We start from the raw sequence: 17956 nt of genomic DNA, 5'->3' as shown, positions 1-17956 counted from the left end.
TGCTCTAGAGAAAGTGGCAACACTAATATGTCTACACTGCACTGTAGATATGGGTCTGTGGGTCCTGGGCTCCATGCTTGAGCATCCACATTGCATTGCATGTCCATCCTGCAGAACGCAGACCTTCCGGCTCAGCTCTGCAGCTTGGCTATGTCCACACTGCAAAACGACAGGGTTTAAACTTGAGTCACAGCAGAACTCGGGTTCTGACCTGTCCCCCTACCAGGATCCTAGGACCCCGGTCCTGCCTGCTTGCTGACTTGAGTCCGACTGATTTGTATGTGGATGAAAAGGGGGCTTCGGCTCAAACCTGAGCCAAAGCCCAGGCTTTGTGTGCATGTAGACAGACCCTAAGGGACAGTGTGTACAGTGAGGATTCTAGTCCCTACAGAGATCTGCCTTTCTGAAACTCCTGCCCTGTCTATCCACTAGTCTAGTAACCAGGTCTTGCTCTGTTTATCATTATTGCTGGGCATTTCTTATTTGTAAATCTCAAAGCGCTTTACAAAGGAGGGGGAACTTTAACAGATGGGGAAACTGAGTCACAGAGAGGCAAAATACGTGCAAGATGGCCATGTAGGCAATGGCAGAGCTACTAACATGTGCATTTTGCCCAGCCCGGCATCACATTTCCTTGCCACATTAGCATGCACTGTTACTCAGATGCAGCCTTTGAACAATTTCACCCTGTGTCTGAAACGCCTTCATTACTGACGGTGACAGACTATGATTAGGAGACCGGATGGCTCGCCCCCGTGCATTGGAACATGCCTCACTTACTATTGCATGCTTTTCTATTGCACAGTCTTCCTTCCTCCAGCACTCCTTCGCAGATAAGGCCTTCGTTGGGAATGGGCCGGCAGATTCGGGTGCGTGTCTGGAGACCACCCCCACAATCTCGAGTACAGTCTCCCCAAGTGGACCAAGGGTTCCAGCCACCTGAGCAAAACCCAGAAAAAGAACCATCAGTTTCAGCATTCTCGGGTGGTGGAGAAGAAGCAGCAGGCAAGGGGGTGAAGTAGGAAATCCTACAGCAGACCCTGAAGGCAACCAAGTAGCATCCATTGCTGAGCCTTCCAATAAAGCAGGATTAGAACCGGAGTAGGGCACAGGCAAGGGGTATAGTACAGGGGTGGGGTGGAGGGCTGCAGTTCCATTGCCAAAAGCTGGGGGAAAGCTCCCCCACCTCCTTGATTTAGGACATGATGAGAGCTCCCCCGCCTGGTGGAGTGTGTCTCCCCTTTCCGGACACTGCGAAAACATCACTGCTAACCTTGCCCCATGCACAAGAATCCTCAGGAGCGATTCCTTCCATTGCACCACCTGGGGCAGATTATCCAAAATCTGCCCAGGGGAGTTGACACACATGGACCCTGGGTCAAGGGCTTCATCTCTCTTTACACACACACAGAGCCCTGACTCCCTCTAGCAGGAGGCAGCGGTGCGTTCTCTCTCTCACACACACATGGAAACACATTTGCTCACCACCCTCGTTCACCAACTCTGTTGTATTCGAGGTGCCGTTCCCTCTGAAACCGGTCAGAAATGCTCCCTCCCAGTCTCTGCAATGTGACATGCATACACCTCTGTACTCACGTTCACTTTAGAGAGAAAGGGGCTTGGGGCAGTGGCTGGTCCCCAGCCAGGTTTTACAATCGAGTGGAACGCCGATAAATAAGGAACCTGAGCGTGACCCATTCGGAGGTGATAGAGGGAGCTGTTTGACTCTCCCTTAGAAGCATGCTTAGTGTTGGAGTCAGAAGTGCTCCACTTATCCACAGAATACGGCTGGCTATGCTGCCCAGGCCAACGGATGTAAATCTCATCTCCGCGGGATTATTCCTTCTAGGGGCAAACAGGCAGTTCAGGCTTCATGATCCACTTGAGCATTAGCCTCACCATTAGGCTGCCCAAGAATCAATGCAGTCTGTGCTACAGGCACAGACTTTAAAAGCCAGAAGGGACCGTTTTGATCGTCTGCTCTGACCCGCTGCATAACACAGCCTGGAGAATTTAACTCACTAATTTCTGCATCAATCCCAGCCGAGCTGGAGTCTCCGTTTGGGATGACATCCAGGCCCGATTTAAACACTTCAGGGGACAGAGACTCTCTCACCTCCCCTGGTAATTAGTTTGCTTCCTGTTTGGTGTATTTAACAAGTCAGAGACAGGGCATCTGTGCTTGATGTTTCAAACCTGGATGCCACTAACAGTTGTGGGCCCCCCTCCGAGTGGTTTCCTCATCCTCCACTGTTCTCCTGGACCCACAGCTAAAACAGGGGTCGACCTTCATTAAATCAGTGTCTGTTTCCATGTGTTTGTCTATTCTGCTGCTCTCTCTCTCTCTAATTATCTGAAGCTGGCACAGGTCAAGTTGGCGTCAGCATAGCGACTGGGCGGCACTCAGGCAAAAACAAAGATAATGAGCTCGTTTGCTTAATTTAGATTTAAAAAAAATCAAATAGAGGAAAATTGTTTTTAATTTTTTCACGGGCCTATAGAGACCAGAGAAGCAAATGAGCCTCGGATTCATTCAGCTCATTGTCCCACAAGCCACTGCAGGATTCTTCCCTATACATTGCAATAGTACCGACAGCTCCCAACCGAGATCAAGGCTGCGTTGTGTTCGGTGCTGTACGCTGACACAGTTAGACAGTCCCTGAGCTGACAAGCTTACATTCTAAACAGACAAGACAGCAGGCAGAGAGGGAGAGAAAGGGAATATTATTATTACCCTGTTTTACAACTGGGAAAATGCTGCACAGGGAGGTTAAGTAACTGACTCAACATCATACAGTGAGTCTGTGGCAGAGCTAGGAATTGCACCTAGAGTTTCTGGATCCTAGTTCCTATTTAACTTGGCTTTGTCCAGACTAGTAAGTCTTCAGGGAAGGGGTTTATTCACCTCCTTTGGGAGACTATTCTGCAAGCTGACAGCTCTCACTGTTACTGATATTCAGGAAACATTTTCTTTTCTTTATATTTCATCCCAATCTCTTTCTACGCTAAATAACCGCCCATCTGCTTCACATGCCTGCACGGGGATTATCATGTCCCTCTTTAACTATCACACACACAACACATATTTCATTCTTCTTTCCTAAGAAGTCATGCCTTCCAGCCCTCAGGCCGCCGTTTCCCATGTTCTCGCAGCATGCCCAGAGCTGTACAAAACATAAAACAGACCATTCCTGCCCCAAGCTGCTCCCCAGCTGAATGAGAGCAATATCTTTTAGACGCTCTCTCCGACTGACCTCCAGTTTTTCTGCATCAGCATGTTAAAAAACCGGTTTAGATTTTTACCAGGAATTCCTTCACTCTGGGCCTGGTGGAAATCTATGGGAATCTTTCACTTAGGTTCAATGGGCTTCAAATCAGGCATTCTAACAACACATAATCACTGTTTTGCTACATCTCCATAAATATGACCTCCCCCCCGGGTCACCTGTGCTCTGAACTGCTGCAATCATGGCAAATAATGCTCGTGGAGAACAAGTGCACGGCAGACATTGGCCTCGTTGCTTAATGCCCTGCAGGAAGGTGCTCAAGTATTACAGTGATGAGTGCGGTATAAGAACCTATATGGACTAGGAGGAAGCCCCAGGATAATGACCATGTCTGTCAGAGGGTTTGTAATAGTCTCAGCAGGTTGTTACTGGCCCAGAGCAGATTGTTTGTGTTTGCCCTTCAAGGAGATTTTCTTTCCCTTGAAAGTCACTTTCCCTGCCAGTGTCATTCTTAACGGCGTGCGCTAATGGGAAAGCTTGTCTCTTCCGTTTCCTGATGGGAGACGGATTGTGTTTCAAGCACATCAAAGGCTGGTGACAGACTGGCAGGTATCCTGATGTCTTGCTCAAGCTGATCAATCGGATATCGGTAACCAGACACGTTTAACCAGACAAGGGCAAATAAAGTCTTCTCACACGCTATCAGAAGGATTTTTCCCCCTTCCTTGGTTGAGCTGAAGTGAGGGGTGGGGGAGCGGCAAAGGCAGGCACCATGCAGCCATTGTTAGGGCCGTGATTTACCCGTCTGAGACACCTTTCGATTCACTGTTAAGCAAAATGCATAATCGCTCGAATGCATCAAAAAGTAATTTCGTATCAGTGTGTTAAATAAAATACACTAGTCATACAAACCGATTGCCAACCAAAGGGCCCCCTGCTTAACAATGGGTTGTTGAAACAGGCCTGCATTTTATGATGCAACCCATTATGGTGCCATTAAAAACCATAATAACTATACAGTGAGGTTGACTTCAATGCTCCTGCTTACTCTAATTAATTAACAGAATCTCCCCAGGATCTGGCTGTAGGAATGAGATTCCTTCTAACTAGCCTCGTCTTTCAGACTCCTGGTTTCTTAATTCTTTGTACCACTAAAATGGCTGAGCTGGTTCAGATAAAATAAGAACTGCCATGTTCTCAACCTCTCCACAGGAAGCAAGTCTCTTTTTCAGGGGTGAAAAAAATGAATAACTTTTATTGCACCCAACTCCCCCCACCCCCGTCCTGTATTTCCCAGCTTCCTTTGCACTTCTGGGCTCCAACCAGCGGAGGTGATGGAAGTTCCTAAATATCTAAGGATTTATACTGCCTCCACCAAGATATGCACACGATTGAACTGATTTGCCGTATGGTCTTACTGCTGTAAACCTTCTCGCTCGCCACTCATAGCAATAGGTCTAAAATTAGCACCCAATGCTGCAAAGCGAGCCATATGGCCAGACCCTTCTGGCCATGCAGAATCCCCCTGAAGCCAATGGGATTCCATGCAGATGGTCCCTTTTGCCCACTGAACCTCATTTCACCAGTTCTCCCCATGCAAATGTAACCCACTGATCAGTGTGGGTCATGCGTTGCCCTCTGTGCTCAATCCACAGAGAAAAGGAGTATGTTAAGGATGATTTGAGGAGATTTAGGGTCAGATTTTCAAAGGTTTTGACTTTGATAGGGGTTAGGTGACTAACTGTTTAGGCACCTTTGCAAATCTCATTAGGTGGCCTGTCTGCTTCTACAGGCAGCTCATACATTTAGCGCTGGAGGTCCCCAGTTCAGCCCCCCATTCATAACTTGGAAACGGCAGTCATCACACACACTTTTTGCTCAGAAATGGCTCTGGTTTTCTCCGACAGGATGGTCCCAACCCAGCATGTACATAGGACAAAATGTGAAACGGATGACAACAGGAACGTTCTGAATGCTTTTGTGAACACGACCCACTGCTGGCCTTTAACCACTCTGTAAAGACCATTTGGATCCTCCTCATTCTATTTAAAACCAGTTGTGATGAGGACTAGAGATGGGCAAGTCATTCATTTTTTGGGGATCAGTTGCTGAAACAAAAATTCGGGGAGGGGGAATAGTTTCAGGTTGAACAAAACATTTTGTTTCATTTGGGGGATTTTTTTCACCCATTTGGGGTGAGTTTTTTTTAAAAGAGCTAAATTTAACTTATTTTCTAAATGAAACATCAAAAAATTTCAACTTTTTTGGAATTTGCCCCCAATTTTTTTCAGCCAAACCTATTCACTTAATTCGAGCTGAATTTGTAAACCGTTTGGTTGACCTGAAGCTGAACTTTTCAGTGAATAAATTATTCACTGAAAACAATTCACCCCGCTCCACTTATGACACTCAATTGTTTTTAGTACTAGGCTGGCCTACTTCCTCCTGGAACTCTGTCATTAAACTGTAGAGGTGCCTCTGGGATAGTTCCACTGAACTCACAACACTATGCAGGACAGTTTGCCCCGTGTGAAGATGCCGGTGAACTGAAATAAGACGTCAAGTCACTGCTTGAACTTTGAGGCAGTTCACATCAAGATCCAGAGATAAACTTCACAGCTGGCAGCTGTTACATCTCCCAAAATCTAATCAGTCAATCGTGCCTTTTAATTTAATGACAATTATTTTAATTGGATACAGACAACAGCAGCAAGGAATTGAAGAAACCAAAACAATCCAGTCAGCACAGTGAGACGGTCTTTGTTTACAAGCCACATCCAGCCCCACTTCATTTGGGCATTCAGTCTCCCACCAGCATCAGCTGCAGCTTCTTCCAGCTGATAGGTCTATTCTGAACGGGGCATCCCAACGTGTTTCATGTTTTAAAGGTGCAGTGACCTCATACAGTCACTGCAGTGCTTCGAGCTCTGTACATTATCTACCTAGGTACCCATGTGGCCCTCATCACCAGAGTATCAGAGCACCTCACAACCATTAATATCTTTTATCTTCACAACACCTCTCAGAGATAGGGAAATGCTATTGTCTTCATTCTACACACAACCTGAGGCACCAGACAGATGAAGTGACTTGCCCAAGGTCACATGGGATGTATGTGGTTCAGCCAATCCCTGAACAACAATACCATCCTTCCTTACTAGATTCATAGACTTCAAGGCCATAGGAGACCATCATGATCATCCTGACCGAGCTCCTGCATCCCATAGGCCACAGAAAGTCTTTCAGTAATCCCAGCATCAAGCCCATAACTTCTGTTTGAGCTAGAGCAGATCTTTTAGAAAGACGTCTAGCCTTGATTTAAAAAGCCCACGTGATGGAGAATCCACCACATTCCCAGGTGTGTCATTCCAGTAGTTAATTACCTTCACTGTTAACAATGTGCATCTTATTTCTAATCTGAATTTGTTTTGTTTCCACCTCCAACCTTTGGATGTTATGCTGTTTTGCTTTGAGAATAAAGAGCCATCTAATGTCAGAAATCTCTTTCCCGTGTAGCTACTTCTAGACCATGATCAAGTCGCCACTTAGCCTTCCCTTTGTCACACATCAGGACATGGGTGGTCATGCCTAGTGGTCGGAGGAGGATTCGGGCGCTGGAGCGAATAGGTCAGAGCCAGAATCAGGATCGAAGCCAGGGGTCAGGGCCAAAGTCAGGAAAAACACAGGGAAGTAGAGCTGGAAGTAGAGAGAGTTGGGAAGAAGACAGGCACAGAAGAGATCTCACAGAGCAGCCAGAGATCAGTTGTTGCCGTTGGGCTTACAAGCAGATTTGCTGTCATCCTCTGGGTGGCCAGTCAGGCCTATGGCTTAGCTGTGCCCCTGGGCGGATGCTACTGCAAGTCATCATTCCAGCCCCTGCTGGATGACCTAAATGGATTGAGCTTTTTCAGTCTCTCAGTGTCAGGCATGTTTCCCAGACCTTGAATCATGCTTGTAGCAATTTTCTGAGCCCTTTTCCAATTTGTCGACACCCTTTCTGACATGTGGACACCAGAACTGGACATGGTAGCTAGAAAAGGTCTCACTAACCTATCACCTCTCTTCCGGTAAAATCAGTTGCTGTGTGGCTGTAGCCATGTCGGTCCCAGGATATTAGCGAGACAAGGTGGGTGACGTGATATCTTAGATTGGACCAACTTTTGTGGGGGAACGAGACAAGCTTTTGAACTACACAGAGCCCTTCTTCAGGATCTGAACAACAGGAACAGAAGTTGGTCCAGTAAAAGATATTACCTCATCCACCTTGTTTCCCTATAATGTGTGGAACATCAGGACCCTTGGGAAAGTTGACATCTGGCTCTGAACTCTGGCGTTCATCCCAGACACACATGAAATGATATGGACATCTCCTCGGTGGTGTCTCCTTCCAGCCAACCTTTCCCCTGTCCCCCTTGGACCTCAGTCTGTAACGTCTCTATCTCACAACTCATTTCCCACTAATTGCCCTCATTACTCCCTCTCTTCCAAAGCCTTTTGTGATTCCTGAGTATTTAAGCAGAGGTCAGAGGCAGCACGTATCTTGCATTAACGTTAATCATGCCCGGTTGGCTCTCAATTAGGAAAACTAAACGTTTTTTTTTTTGTTTGTTCCCTACCACCACCCATTGCTCTGCGGCTGCTTTCAGATGAATGGCTGCTGTCTATTAGACAGAAGCCTAGAGGTTGAAATAATGAACTGACGCGAATGGCAGATCAAAAGCTTGGGATGTGAGGTGATTTCTTTTTGTTTGTTTGTTTGATGATTATTATTATTACTTCCCTTTCTGTGACCTTGGGTCCTGAATGCCCTTTAGAACAAAGCCACAGAAGACGATGACAATGAAGGAGAAAACCATAACCTCATTTAAATGGCCTACATTGGTTTGAAGGTCAGCACTCTGAACTGGGTGACTAGCAAGGGCACTGTCATGAAAACCACTTGGGGATCGTTCTGTGTCAGCATTTCCTCTGAATGGCGTGCCTTTTTATTATTATTAACATTCAATAGATTTCTTCCGCTGGAGGTATTTATGGAACTGCCTAGCGGAGCATGCCAAGACAGGCTTTTAATGCATGCTTTCTGACGGGAATGGCGAGGAGCTGACATCAAATAGTCCATGTCTTTTCAACTCATGGCCATCCAAGCAGTGCCACTCGGTGCTAAGTAATTATAGTTTGCATCTTCATTCTGAGGATCTCAAAGCACTTGATGAACATGAATGTTTTACGCAACAGAAACTTCCCCTGCAAGCCAGGTGAGCGTTGTAATGAACTAGCTTGTATATGTGCATCATTACTGACTTCTACTGGATAGAATCTGCACTGTTCAACCGTGTTGTCCTAAGTCCTGTATTGTTAATGGATCAAGTGTTAGGTCAGATATCAGAGGGGTGGGCGTGTTAGTCTGGATCTGTAAAAGCGGCAAAGAGTCCTGTGGCACCTTATAGACTAACACACGTATTGGAGCATGAGCTTTCGTGGGTGAATACCCACTTCATCAGATGCAGCCACAGAACTCTTTGCCGTTGTTATGTCAGGGGTTCTCAAACTGGAGGTCAGGACCCCTCAGGGGGTCGTGAGGTTATTACATGGGGGGTGACGAGCTGTCAGCCTCCATCCTAAACCCTGCTTTGCCTCCAACATTTATAATAGTATTAAATATATTAAAAAGTGTTTTTAATTTATAAGGGGGGGTCGCACTCAGAGGCTTGCTGCGTGAAAGGGGTCACCAGTACACACGTTTGGGAACCACTGTGTTAGGTGTATTTCTGAGCAGGAGGTATGAGATCTATCTCTGCTGTTGCTGCGAAATTCCAACTGGTCACTGTATCTGATATGTGATAACTGTAAAGTCTTCGGTGGTTTTAACGACTTGTTACTGTATTATCATTATTATCCCATGTTACATATGGGATAATGCACAAAGAGGACAAGGCCAGTATTCAGACTTGGGTGCTAAAATACACATTTAGGTACCTGAATAAATAGCTTGATTTTCAAAGCTGCTGAGCAAATGTTGATTCCATCAGCTTTATACAAGGCCCACAGGGTCCAATTCAATGAAACATTTAAAATCACACTTACGCCCACCTCTACTGTGCAGACCACTCAATTGGGCCAGGCTGCAGAATGGAGGCCATAGAGCTTTGCTTTCAAGGAAACGCAAACCAAGTATAAAGCCATGTTTATTTTGCGAGACCCTGAATCCATGCAAGTGAGACAGCAGGGAAGAAGAGAGATTATTTATGCGTGCGGGGGAGCGATAGCTCAGTTTTTTGAGCTTTAGCCTGCTAAACCCAGGGTTGTGAGTTCAGTCTTTGAAGGGGCCATTTAGGGATCTGGGGCAAAAATCTGTCAGGGACAGTACTTGGTCCTGCTGTGAAGGCAACGGACTGGACTCAATGACTTTTCAAGGTCCTTTCCAGCACTATGAGATAGGTAGAGTTCCATATAATAACTATGAGTAGGTTTGGCAGAATTTGAGCTTTTTAAATAATTTCTATGGATATCATCAATGCGGTTTTGTTTTTTTTCAATTTTTATCTATTTAAATGTCCATGGTTGCACAAAATTGTGGGTTGTATGCATTTTTTCCAGTTATTTTCAATTTACATTTTCACGGTTGTCAGTTGTGAGAAATTATGGGGGGATCAGGTGCTGTGGGGGGTTCAGATAATAATTATTTTATGACAGTAGATATTGAGATTTAAAAAGTTAAAGCTTTATAGCCATTAAAACATGAAATTTCAACATCACATAGCAAAATATACAAAGTAAATGTCCTTAAATCAAAACCCTAAGTTCTCAAGCAGTACTTTTCTTAATTTGCCTATTTTGATTAGCTATGGAAATTTTTTTGTAGGCATCTGTGTATACAGTGAAATTGACGTTTACTGACATTTACCGATACAAATGTAATCCTTCAAGCCTATTTATGAGGCAGTAGGAATAATGGGGAAAACGAGAAAAGGAACATTAATCTGGAATGTGAGATCAGAGAAGACTGTGGAATAGTTTCCTTAGGAGAGTGGCAGAAGCCTCATTGCTTAAGTTATTTCAAAGTAGAGCAGACAAAACATCAAAGGACAGATCTGTAGAGAAAAAGCGTTCGCTACAAGGGAAGGACTAGATGATCCAATGTGTCTTTCCACCCTGGACTTCAGTGCGTAAAATGTGGGCTTATATAATACCTTGCTTCTTCAAATTATCTCAATGCTCTGTATAAAGCAGAGGGGGAAATGTTGACACAGACACACACATACATATATGGAGATAAATAAAGACATACATTAAACTATAGCCAGGTCACTTGAGCCTGTCAACCCTTTCCAAATCTAAAACTCCAACAGCATTTTTAATCAAAATTTGGACCAAAAAAAAAAAAAGGATAAAAATGTTACCAAACATTCATTTTCATTTTTGACCAACTCTATGCTTTGGTGCTTCACTTTCCCTAGCTACGAAACAGGAGCATTAATCCTTATCTTCCTATTTCAAGCACTGTCAGATCCTTGGATAAGACAGCCTCTTAGATGTGCAAAATAGTATGATATAATACTCAGTCCTTGTAGAGCACCTGTTAATTGCAACTTGCTTCCTAAATGTTAGCTCGCTCTTAGGTACTTATCTGACTCCCATCACTGTGGTATCTGGCCATCTCATAATCTTTAATGTCTTTATCCCGACAATACCCCTGTATAGGGCAATGCTATTATTGCCATTGTACAGATGGAGAGTTGAGACACAGCGTGTATATCTACATAGCAGCTGGGAGCAAGCCTCCTAGCCCAGGCAGATAGAGTCATGCAACAGGGCTCAATCTGGAATGCTAAAAACGCAAGTGTGGATGGGGCTTTCAAGGCTGCCTGACCCCTGAAAGTCAAGCTGCAACATCTACCCTGCTCTTTTTAGCATGCTAGCTCAAGTCGGTCTACCCAGGCTGGGACACTTGTCCCCAGCTGCAATGTAGACACACCTGAAGAGGCTAAGTGACTTGCCTATAGTCACACAGAAAGTCTATGACAGATCAGTTATTTTAACCCAGGTCTCCCAAATCATAGCTAGTAACTTCCTCACTCGACCATCCATCCTCTCTATTATTGATGCTTCGTACCACCCCTCTGACATACATAGATATTAATCACCCTATTTTACAGAGTAAAGCACAGAAGAGTTAAGTGACCTAGTGTCACACAGTGAAGGAGCCGGGAGGAGAACCCAGGAGTCCTGATTCCCAGGCTCCTGCTCTAATCACTGTTATGCACAGAGACAGAGCTACATAGATCCCGCTTGCTGAGATGACTAAAACTATTAACTTTTCCCCCGGTTTCCATGAAGAACCATGAAGCAGCCGTCTAGATGCATCAGGAGCGCTAGCTTCAGAGCAGCGTTCAGGGCAGCTGCATTGCATTTATGAAGCCAAATATTTAATGACATTTTGGTACATGAAGTCAAGCCCACTTCACACAGGGATGTCAGTAATCAGGATTTTGCCTGTAAGGGGAACTAAAGCAGTGGAAAACCACACAAAAGCACTTTGTATGTGTGCACCTCTGAGGAACATTTGCAAACAAGCAAGCTGTCAGTCAGCATCTCTCCCCTCAGTGGCTTCTCCCTCCTAGACCTGTCAGCTGCATTCCATCATATTACAGAAACTACTGATCACAGCTGCCTCAACAGGCAGAGGTTGGCATTACTGGCTTATCCCTCGGCCCATCATTAGCATTTTTCCTTTGGGGGTCCAGATCAATGAAAGCAGAGGGATGGCAGCGTCATTGAATCAGGGAAGTGCAAAGTCTGTGCCAAGTTGTGTGGCATTCTACCTGGACATTCTCATCCTGACCAGTTGTGGGCCTCCTTTTCCAGGCAGAAAAGGGCTCATCGGATACAGATTTGGCACCAGACTGTGGGCCAGGGGACCCAGCTCCAGCACTGACTTGCTGGGTGACCTTTGGCAAGTCACTTCCTCTCTCTGTGATACTTGATCTCCTCCCACCCTTTGTCTCTTTAGATTGTAAGTTCTTCCGGACCAAGACTGTCTCTCACTATCTGATCATACAGTGCCTAGCACATTCGGGCCCTGATCTTGACTGGGACATCTATGCACCACTGTAATTCAAATAATTAACAACAGCAATGTGCAATTTTAAGCTCCGTGGGTTGGGAGTTTTACCATTAACTGCAATGGGACCCGAGTTTGGCATTTTTGAAAATCTTCCCCCAAAGAGCAGTAGTTTCCATTCCTAACACCGATGCCGATAGCACACTGTTTTGCTGGCAGGGACTGTTTCACTGGAGCTGCGGTCTTTCCACTAAGGGATAAAACTGATGTCCCAGATGCTTCTGGCCATTAAATATCCCATTGCTATATTCACAAGATTGCATATGTTAGCTGCAGATTCCAATTTGTCGCCCCAAATTTCTACTGAAGTCTTAACTGGCCACAATATTCTTCTGCATATCATTTGCCAGATCTTGCACACTGTTGCTGGGCCCTGTTCAAAAGATGCCGGGTCTCACCCAAGTGGTGGCTGCTCTTCAGTGGGGTTGAAGTGAAATCTATCATAGACTCAGACTTTAAGGCTGGAAGGTATCATCATGATCATCTGTTCTAGTCTGTCCTCCTACACATCACAGGCCCCAGAACATCACCCACTCACTCCTGCAGTATATGGCTTGTAAAGTCTCTGCAGCCGTCAATGCATTGGTCACATCTCACTGAAGCTTCTTGTAGAGAATAATACCCACTTTCTCCCCTATATGTTAGCATGACCTGCAGGGAAATGCAGGTCTTCCTCTCCATATAGGGAGTGTCACTGCAGCCTAGCAGAAGGATATTAAGAGCTGCTAATCAGCCTCCTTAGCTTCTCAGATCCTTTTGCCAGTTGCTCTCTTAACAGATCAGCTGCAGGCGGGCTGTGATCTCTCTACTTCCCTGTGACGACTGGTGCAGCAATGCCACCTATTAGGAGACAAGACCCTGAGCACAGGGCCAGCTCCAGCTTTTCTGCCACCCCAAGCAGCAAAAAAAAAAAAAAAGAAAGAAAGAAAAACCCGACTGAATTACCACCGAAGTGAAAGACCCGCCGCCGAATTGCTGCCAAAGACTGAAACAGACTGACTGAGCTGCCACCAAAGTGCCGACGACAACAACCCAGATGTGGAGCCCCAAGAACAGACGGACGTGCCACCCCTTTCTATTGGCCACCTGTCATAACCTAGTCCCAGATTTGGACCTTAGCGTCCAAAATATGGGGGTTAGCATGAAAACCTCCAAGCTTAGTTACCAGCTTGGACCTGGTAAAGCTGCCACCACCCAAAAAATTAGAGTGTTTTGGGGCACTCTGGTCCCCCCAAAAACCTTCCCTGGGGACCCCAAGACCCAAATCCCTTGAGTCTCACAACAAAGGGAAATAAACCTTTTCCCTTCCCCCCCTCCAGGTGTTCCTGGAGAGATACACAGAAGCAAGCTCCGTGAATCTAACCAGAGGGATTCCACCCTTTCTATTTCCAGTCCTGGAAACAGAAGTACTTCCCTCTTCACCCAGAGGGTATGCAAAGTCAGGCTAGTAAATCTAACACACACAGATTTCCCCCTGACTTCTTCCTCCCACCAATTCCCTGGTGAGCTGCAACTCAATTCCCTGGAGTCCCCCACTAAAGAAAAACTCCAACAGGTCTTAAAAAGAAAGCTTTATATAAAAAGAAAGAAAAAATACATAAAAATGGTCTCTCTGTATTAAGATGACAAATACAGGGTCAATTGCTTAAAAGAAATATGAATAAACAGCCTTATTCAAAAAGAATACAATTCAAAGCACTCCAGCAACTACACCATGTAAATACAAAAGAAAAAAACAATAACCCCTATTGTTTTATGATCTCTGTACTCACAACTTGGAAACAGAAGATTAGAAAGCAGGAAATAGAAATCCTCTCATAGCCGAGAGAGAGACAGGCAGAAGACCAAAGAACAAAGGACTCACACACAAACTTCCCTCCACCCAGATTTGAAAAAGTCTTGTTTCCTGATTGGTCCTCTGGTCAGGTGTTTCAGGTTACTTCTTTCCAGGTGTAAGAGACATTAACCCTTAGCTATCTGTTTATGACACCACCACAGGCACCTGCTTCCTTCGCTGGTGCCTGGAGCCAGCCCTGCCTGGGCAGCCCAAGTCCTGGAGGCATCTGCCCACAGGGCTGTCTTTGATTCTTTGATCTTCTCTGTCATACCCTGTTTAGTGTCAATTGGTGCAGTCAGCGTTTTGTTTTCTAGACTCAGTCCGTCTGTGCTGTCCTGTGTGTTAATTGCCTAGTGTTGGTGCATTAAACAAGGTTAAACCTGGTTTATCAACCTGAATGCGCAGTTCTTCCCATCTGCTGATGTGTGTAGGACCAGGCTCCGTGTGCTGTGGCAAAAGGTTCATTCATGGTCCTACCAGACACCCTGCAGGAATCTGGACTGGGGCAGGGTAGAGGAGGTGAGGGGGCTGAATAGAAATGTGCTGGCAATGGTCATGGGGGTTATTTGTGACATGGACACTTGTCCACCAGGAAATGGATTGAGGGCCCACTATCATTCCACACAGGCCACCAAGTTAGAGTGATTAGGGTTACGGGCAGCAAGACCCAAAGATAATTATTCTCATTGCCATCACACATAGTATCAAAAGTAACTCTTACCCCCTGCTCTTCATTCAGCTCCAGTATGTCCCTTCCAAATCCCCAAAAGGTGATAATCATTGATGGGACTCCAGGTGGTTCCAGGGACTTTGGCCAGCCAGCCTGTTCATTTGTTCTCACAGTGTCAGCTAAATCAGACTCGCTTATACAACGCTTTATATACTCTCTTGTTGTTTAACATTAGTATCCCACTTGTACCTAGCAGCCCCCTTTGAGATCAGCTGTTGTACAGACACAACAGCAAGGCACAGCTCCAACCCCAAGCACTTACAATAGATGTTGTGGCAATGCAGGGCCTAAATGGTACCGCGACTGGCAAATACCAAGGAGAGAGAGAGAGATTCAACCCACTGTATAAATGTCTGGCATTAATTATTAATCATTACGTATCAATTAATTATGTGAAGTAATGGAGATGGGCTGACAACTAGGGGCAACTCACTGAGGTCCCAGGAGACTGTCCTCTCAGATGGGAGGGTTCTAAGCCAAGTACCAGTGGCTTCCCAAACCAAAACATTCCCAGGAATTACATGGAAGAAAATCCACAGGCAGAGGATCCACTAGTGCCCTCCTTGTTGCCCTGCCAGTCTCCTCTCCCCTAGGCAGCACAGCAGCAACAGTACAGCCAAGACGTGCCAAGTTGGGCTGCTGGGGATGGGGACTCCTTGGGAGTCAGGGTCACTGGAAGTGGGATTAATGCTCAGCAGGATAACTGCATGGATATGACCACAAATCTAGTCCCTACTTCGGCACTCCCTCTCCTGTCTCCGGCCCTTAATCCCACAGCCCACTGAACCCGATCCCCAAGGCGCACCCGCAGAGTGGCTTCTGAGGAGCCCAAGGGAGTTGTGGGTAACTCCAAGAGGCAGCCATGCCCCTTCACAACTTCCAGAGGGCATTCTGCTGAGCTGAAAGCCCCCCTCTCCCACACACACACCTCCACTCACATTAAGTGGCTGGGATGATTTGGGCCCCATCATTTCTCTTTCTATATAAATAGCTGTCGGGCTTTTGTTAAGTAATTTAATAATTCCCTAGAAATATCGATCCATTTCAAGCGTGTCTCATTAAGAAAACAGCAAGTCATTATTTTACCGGGTAATCAGGAATGACGGCACGGTTTGTTTTTCCTTCAGCTTCCAAAATGGACCAAGATCAGAAGGAGCTGAGTGTGGTATTAGGGGAGACAGCTTGAACGTGGCTAAGCAGGAGCCTGCTTGCTTGTTGCAAAGAATGAGCTTCTCAGAGTTGGATAAAAATCCTGCTAAGTATATCAGGGCAAAGAAGATTGGTATCTACTGTCCATGCATGTCAATAGGCAGATGCATGTAGCTACTCCATATTGCACCTGGCTCCGATCACAAACACTCATGCAACGGGTCAACAAATCTGTGGTTTGTGCTTAGGAGTGAGCACCTGCTCTTCTTGGCGGTAGGGGTAGTGGTAGTCCTGAACCCAAGCTTCAGCTCCAAACGGCCTTGATCTTGTTCAGAGTGCAACCGGGCCTAAGCTTGCAGTTCAGATCCGGTTAGGCACAAGAAGCTGACCTGTGGTCACCGTGTATTCTGGAACTGCATCCCCTTGTCCCCATGACTGTGGCTACGGTCCTTGGATTACACATAAACAGCACCTGGAGACTCCGTCTCTCAGTCTGCTCCCAAGCAATCTAGAGGCAAGCAGCTCCCAGACTATTCCCATCCCGCACCCAGAAACCAACCACAGTTTCTCATCAGGATACATCCAAACCCCACAAACCTTTGGAGTCAGTGTAAGAAACTGACGGCAGCTTTTGGATGCCGTGGGGGATTATGGCTAGTGGCTAGGTGCAGGGTAGGGAGCAAAGGGAGGGGGTGAGGAGGGCTGACGTGGTGATGGCTGTGGAGCTGGAGGTAATGTTCTATACACAATCACCTGCCATCGCTGTAACAAGGGGATGAATCTTACACACGTGGTATTGCCTCCCAGATGGGAGCAGAGGTGCTAAAATTCAGACGCCAAACAAACCTCCTCTCCCTATTCTCTCCTTGCTCTCTATTGATTAAAGCTCCTGATTTTAGCAAGAGGAGCACCACATCATCCACTCCCACAACCTCTGCTTCTCCCTTCCAGTCCCTGACACCTCCCAACCTGCATTTCTTGACTCCTGGTGCCGTGGCCTGAATTCTAATCCAATTCCTCTACCACCATCCAGAGTTGATCTGACTAGAAAGTGTTCAGTGCATCTCTCGGACATGTCAGTGCAGAAATGACTTGCCTCTGATGAGAGAGACGATTTTGGAAGATGTGGGGCACTCTAAGAGGATGCCTTTGATATTTGAAACAAACACCAAGGCAAAGGCTACATAGCAATATTGCAGCTGCCTGGCTTATTGGTATTGCAGCAGCGTGGCACTGCACTCTGCTAGCTGAAAGGGAGAGCTGCAGATAAGAAAGATCTGCCATGCCGGTTACAGGGAGGGGGATGTTAAATTGCACCTTTCTCATGGCACTTCAGTGACCTTGACAGAAACTACCCAGCCACTAGGGCAAACATTAGCCCCAGGCTGACTTTGAATACTAGTTACAAGGTCTTCCCCTTGCCCTGCATGAGAAGTGACACCGGCATGAATGTATACACTAGAACCTTGGTGCAATTCACAGCATGCCTGGGAATTCCCAAGGTGCATTACAAAATCTGAACTCGGGGTCTTAGAGGCAAAGTGACACCATGCAGGGCCGGCTCCAGGCACCAGCGCAGCACGCTGGTGCTTGGGGCGGCCCATGAAAGAGGGTGGCACGCCTGGGTCTTAGGCAGCAATTCGGCGGCGGGTCCCTCAGTCCCTCTCAGAGGGAAGGACTGGCTGCCGAATTGCCGCCGAAGAATGAAGCGGTGCGGTAGAGCAGCCGCCGAAGTGCCGCCGCTCATGGCTTTTTTTTTTCTTCACCGTTTGGGGCAGCAAAAACGCTGGAGCCAGCACCGTGCGATATGTTCCTATACAAGCTGCAGATAGGGAGCAGGCTCAGAAGTCTGCTGAGAACAAAGGCACTGGAGTTGCCATTGAACTACAGCC

General features: G+C 46.3%; 1 protein-coding gene across 1 annotated transcript in view; it reads right to left on the bottom strand.

Moving 5' to 3' along the window:
• ADGRB1 (adhesion G protein-coupled receptor B1) overlaps window positions 1-17956 on the bottom strand; it is a 383634-nt gene that overhangs the window by 211881 nt on the left and 153797 nt on the right. Inside the window, exon 3 of the mRNA XM_050940709.1 lies at window positions 781-939. Coding sequence (XP_050796666.1) covers window positions 781-939 — 159 coding nt within the window. The remainder of the gene's footprint in view (window positions 1-780; window positions 940-17956) is intronic.

The sequence above is a fragment of the Gopherus flavomarginatus genome, chromosome 2, assembly GCF_025201925.1.
Source record: "Gopherus flavomarginatus isolate rGopFla2 chromosome 2, rGopFla2.mat.asm, whole genome shotgun sequence".
NCBI lineage: Eukaryota > Metazoa > Chordata > Testudines > Testudinidae > Gopherus > Gopherus flavomarginatus.
The sequence above is the reverse complement of the archived record's forward strand: the minus strand, read 5'-3'. Positions and strand labels throughout refer to the sequence as shown.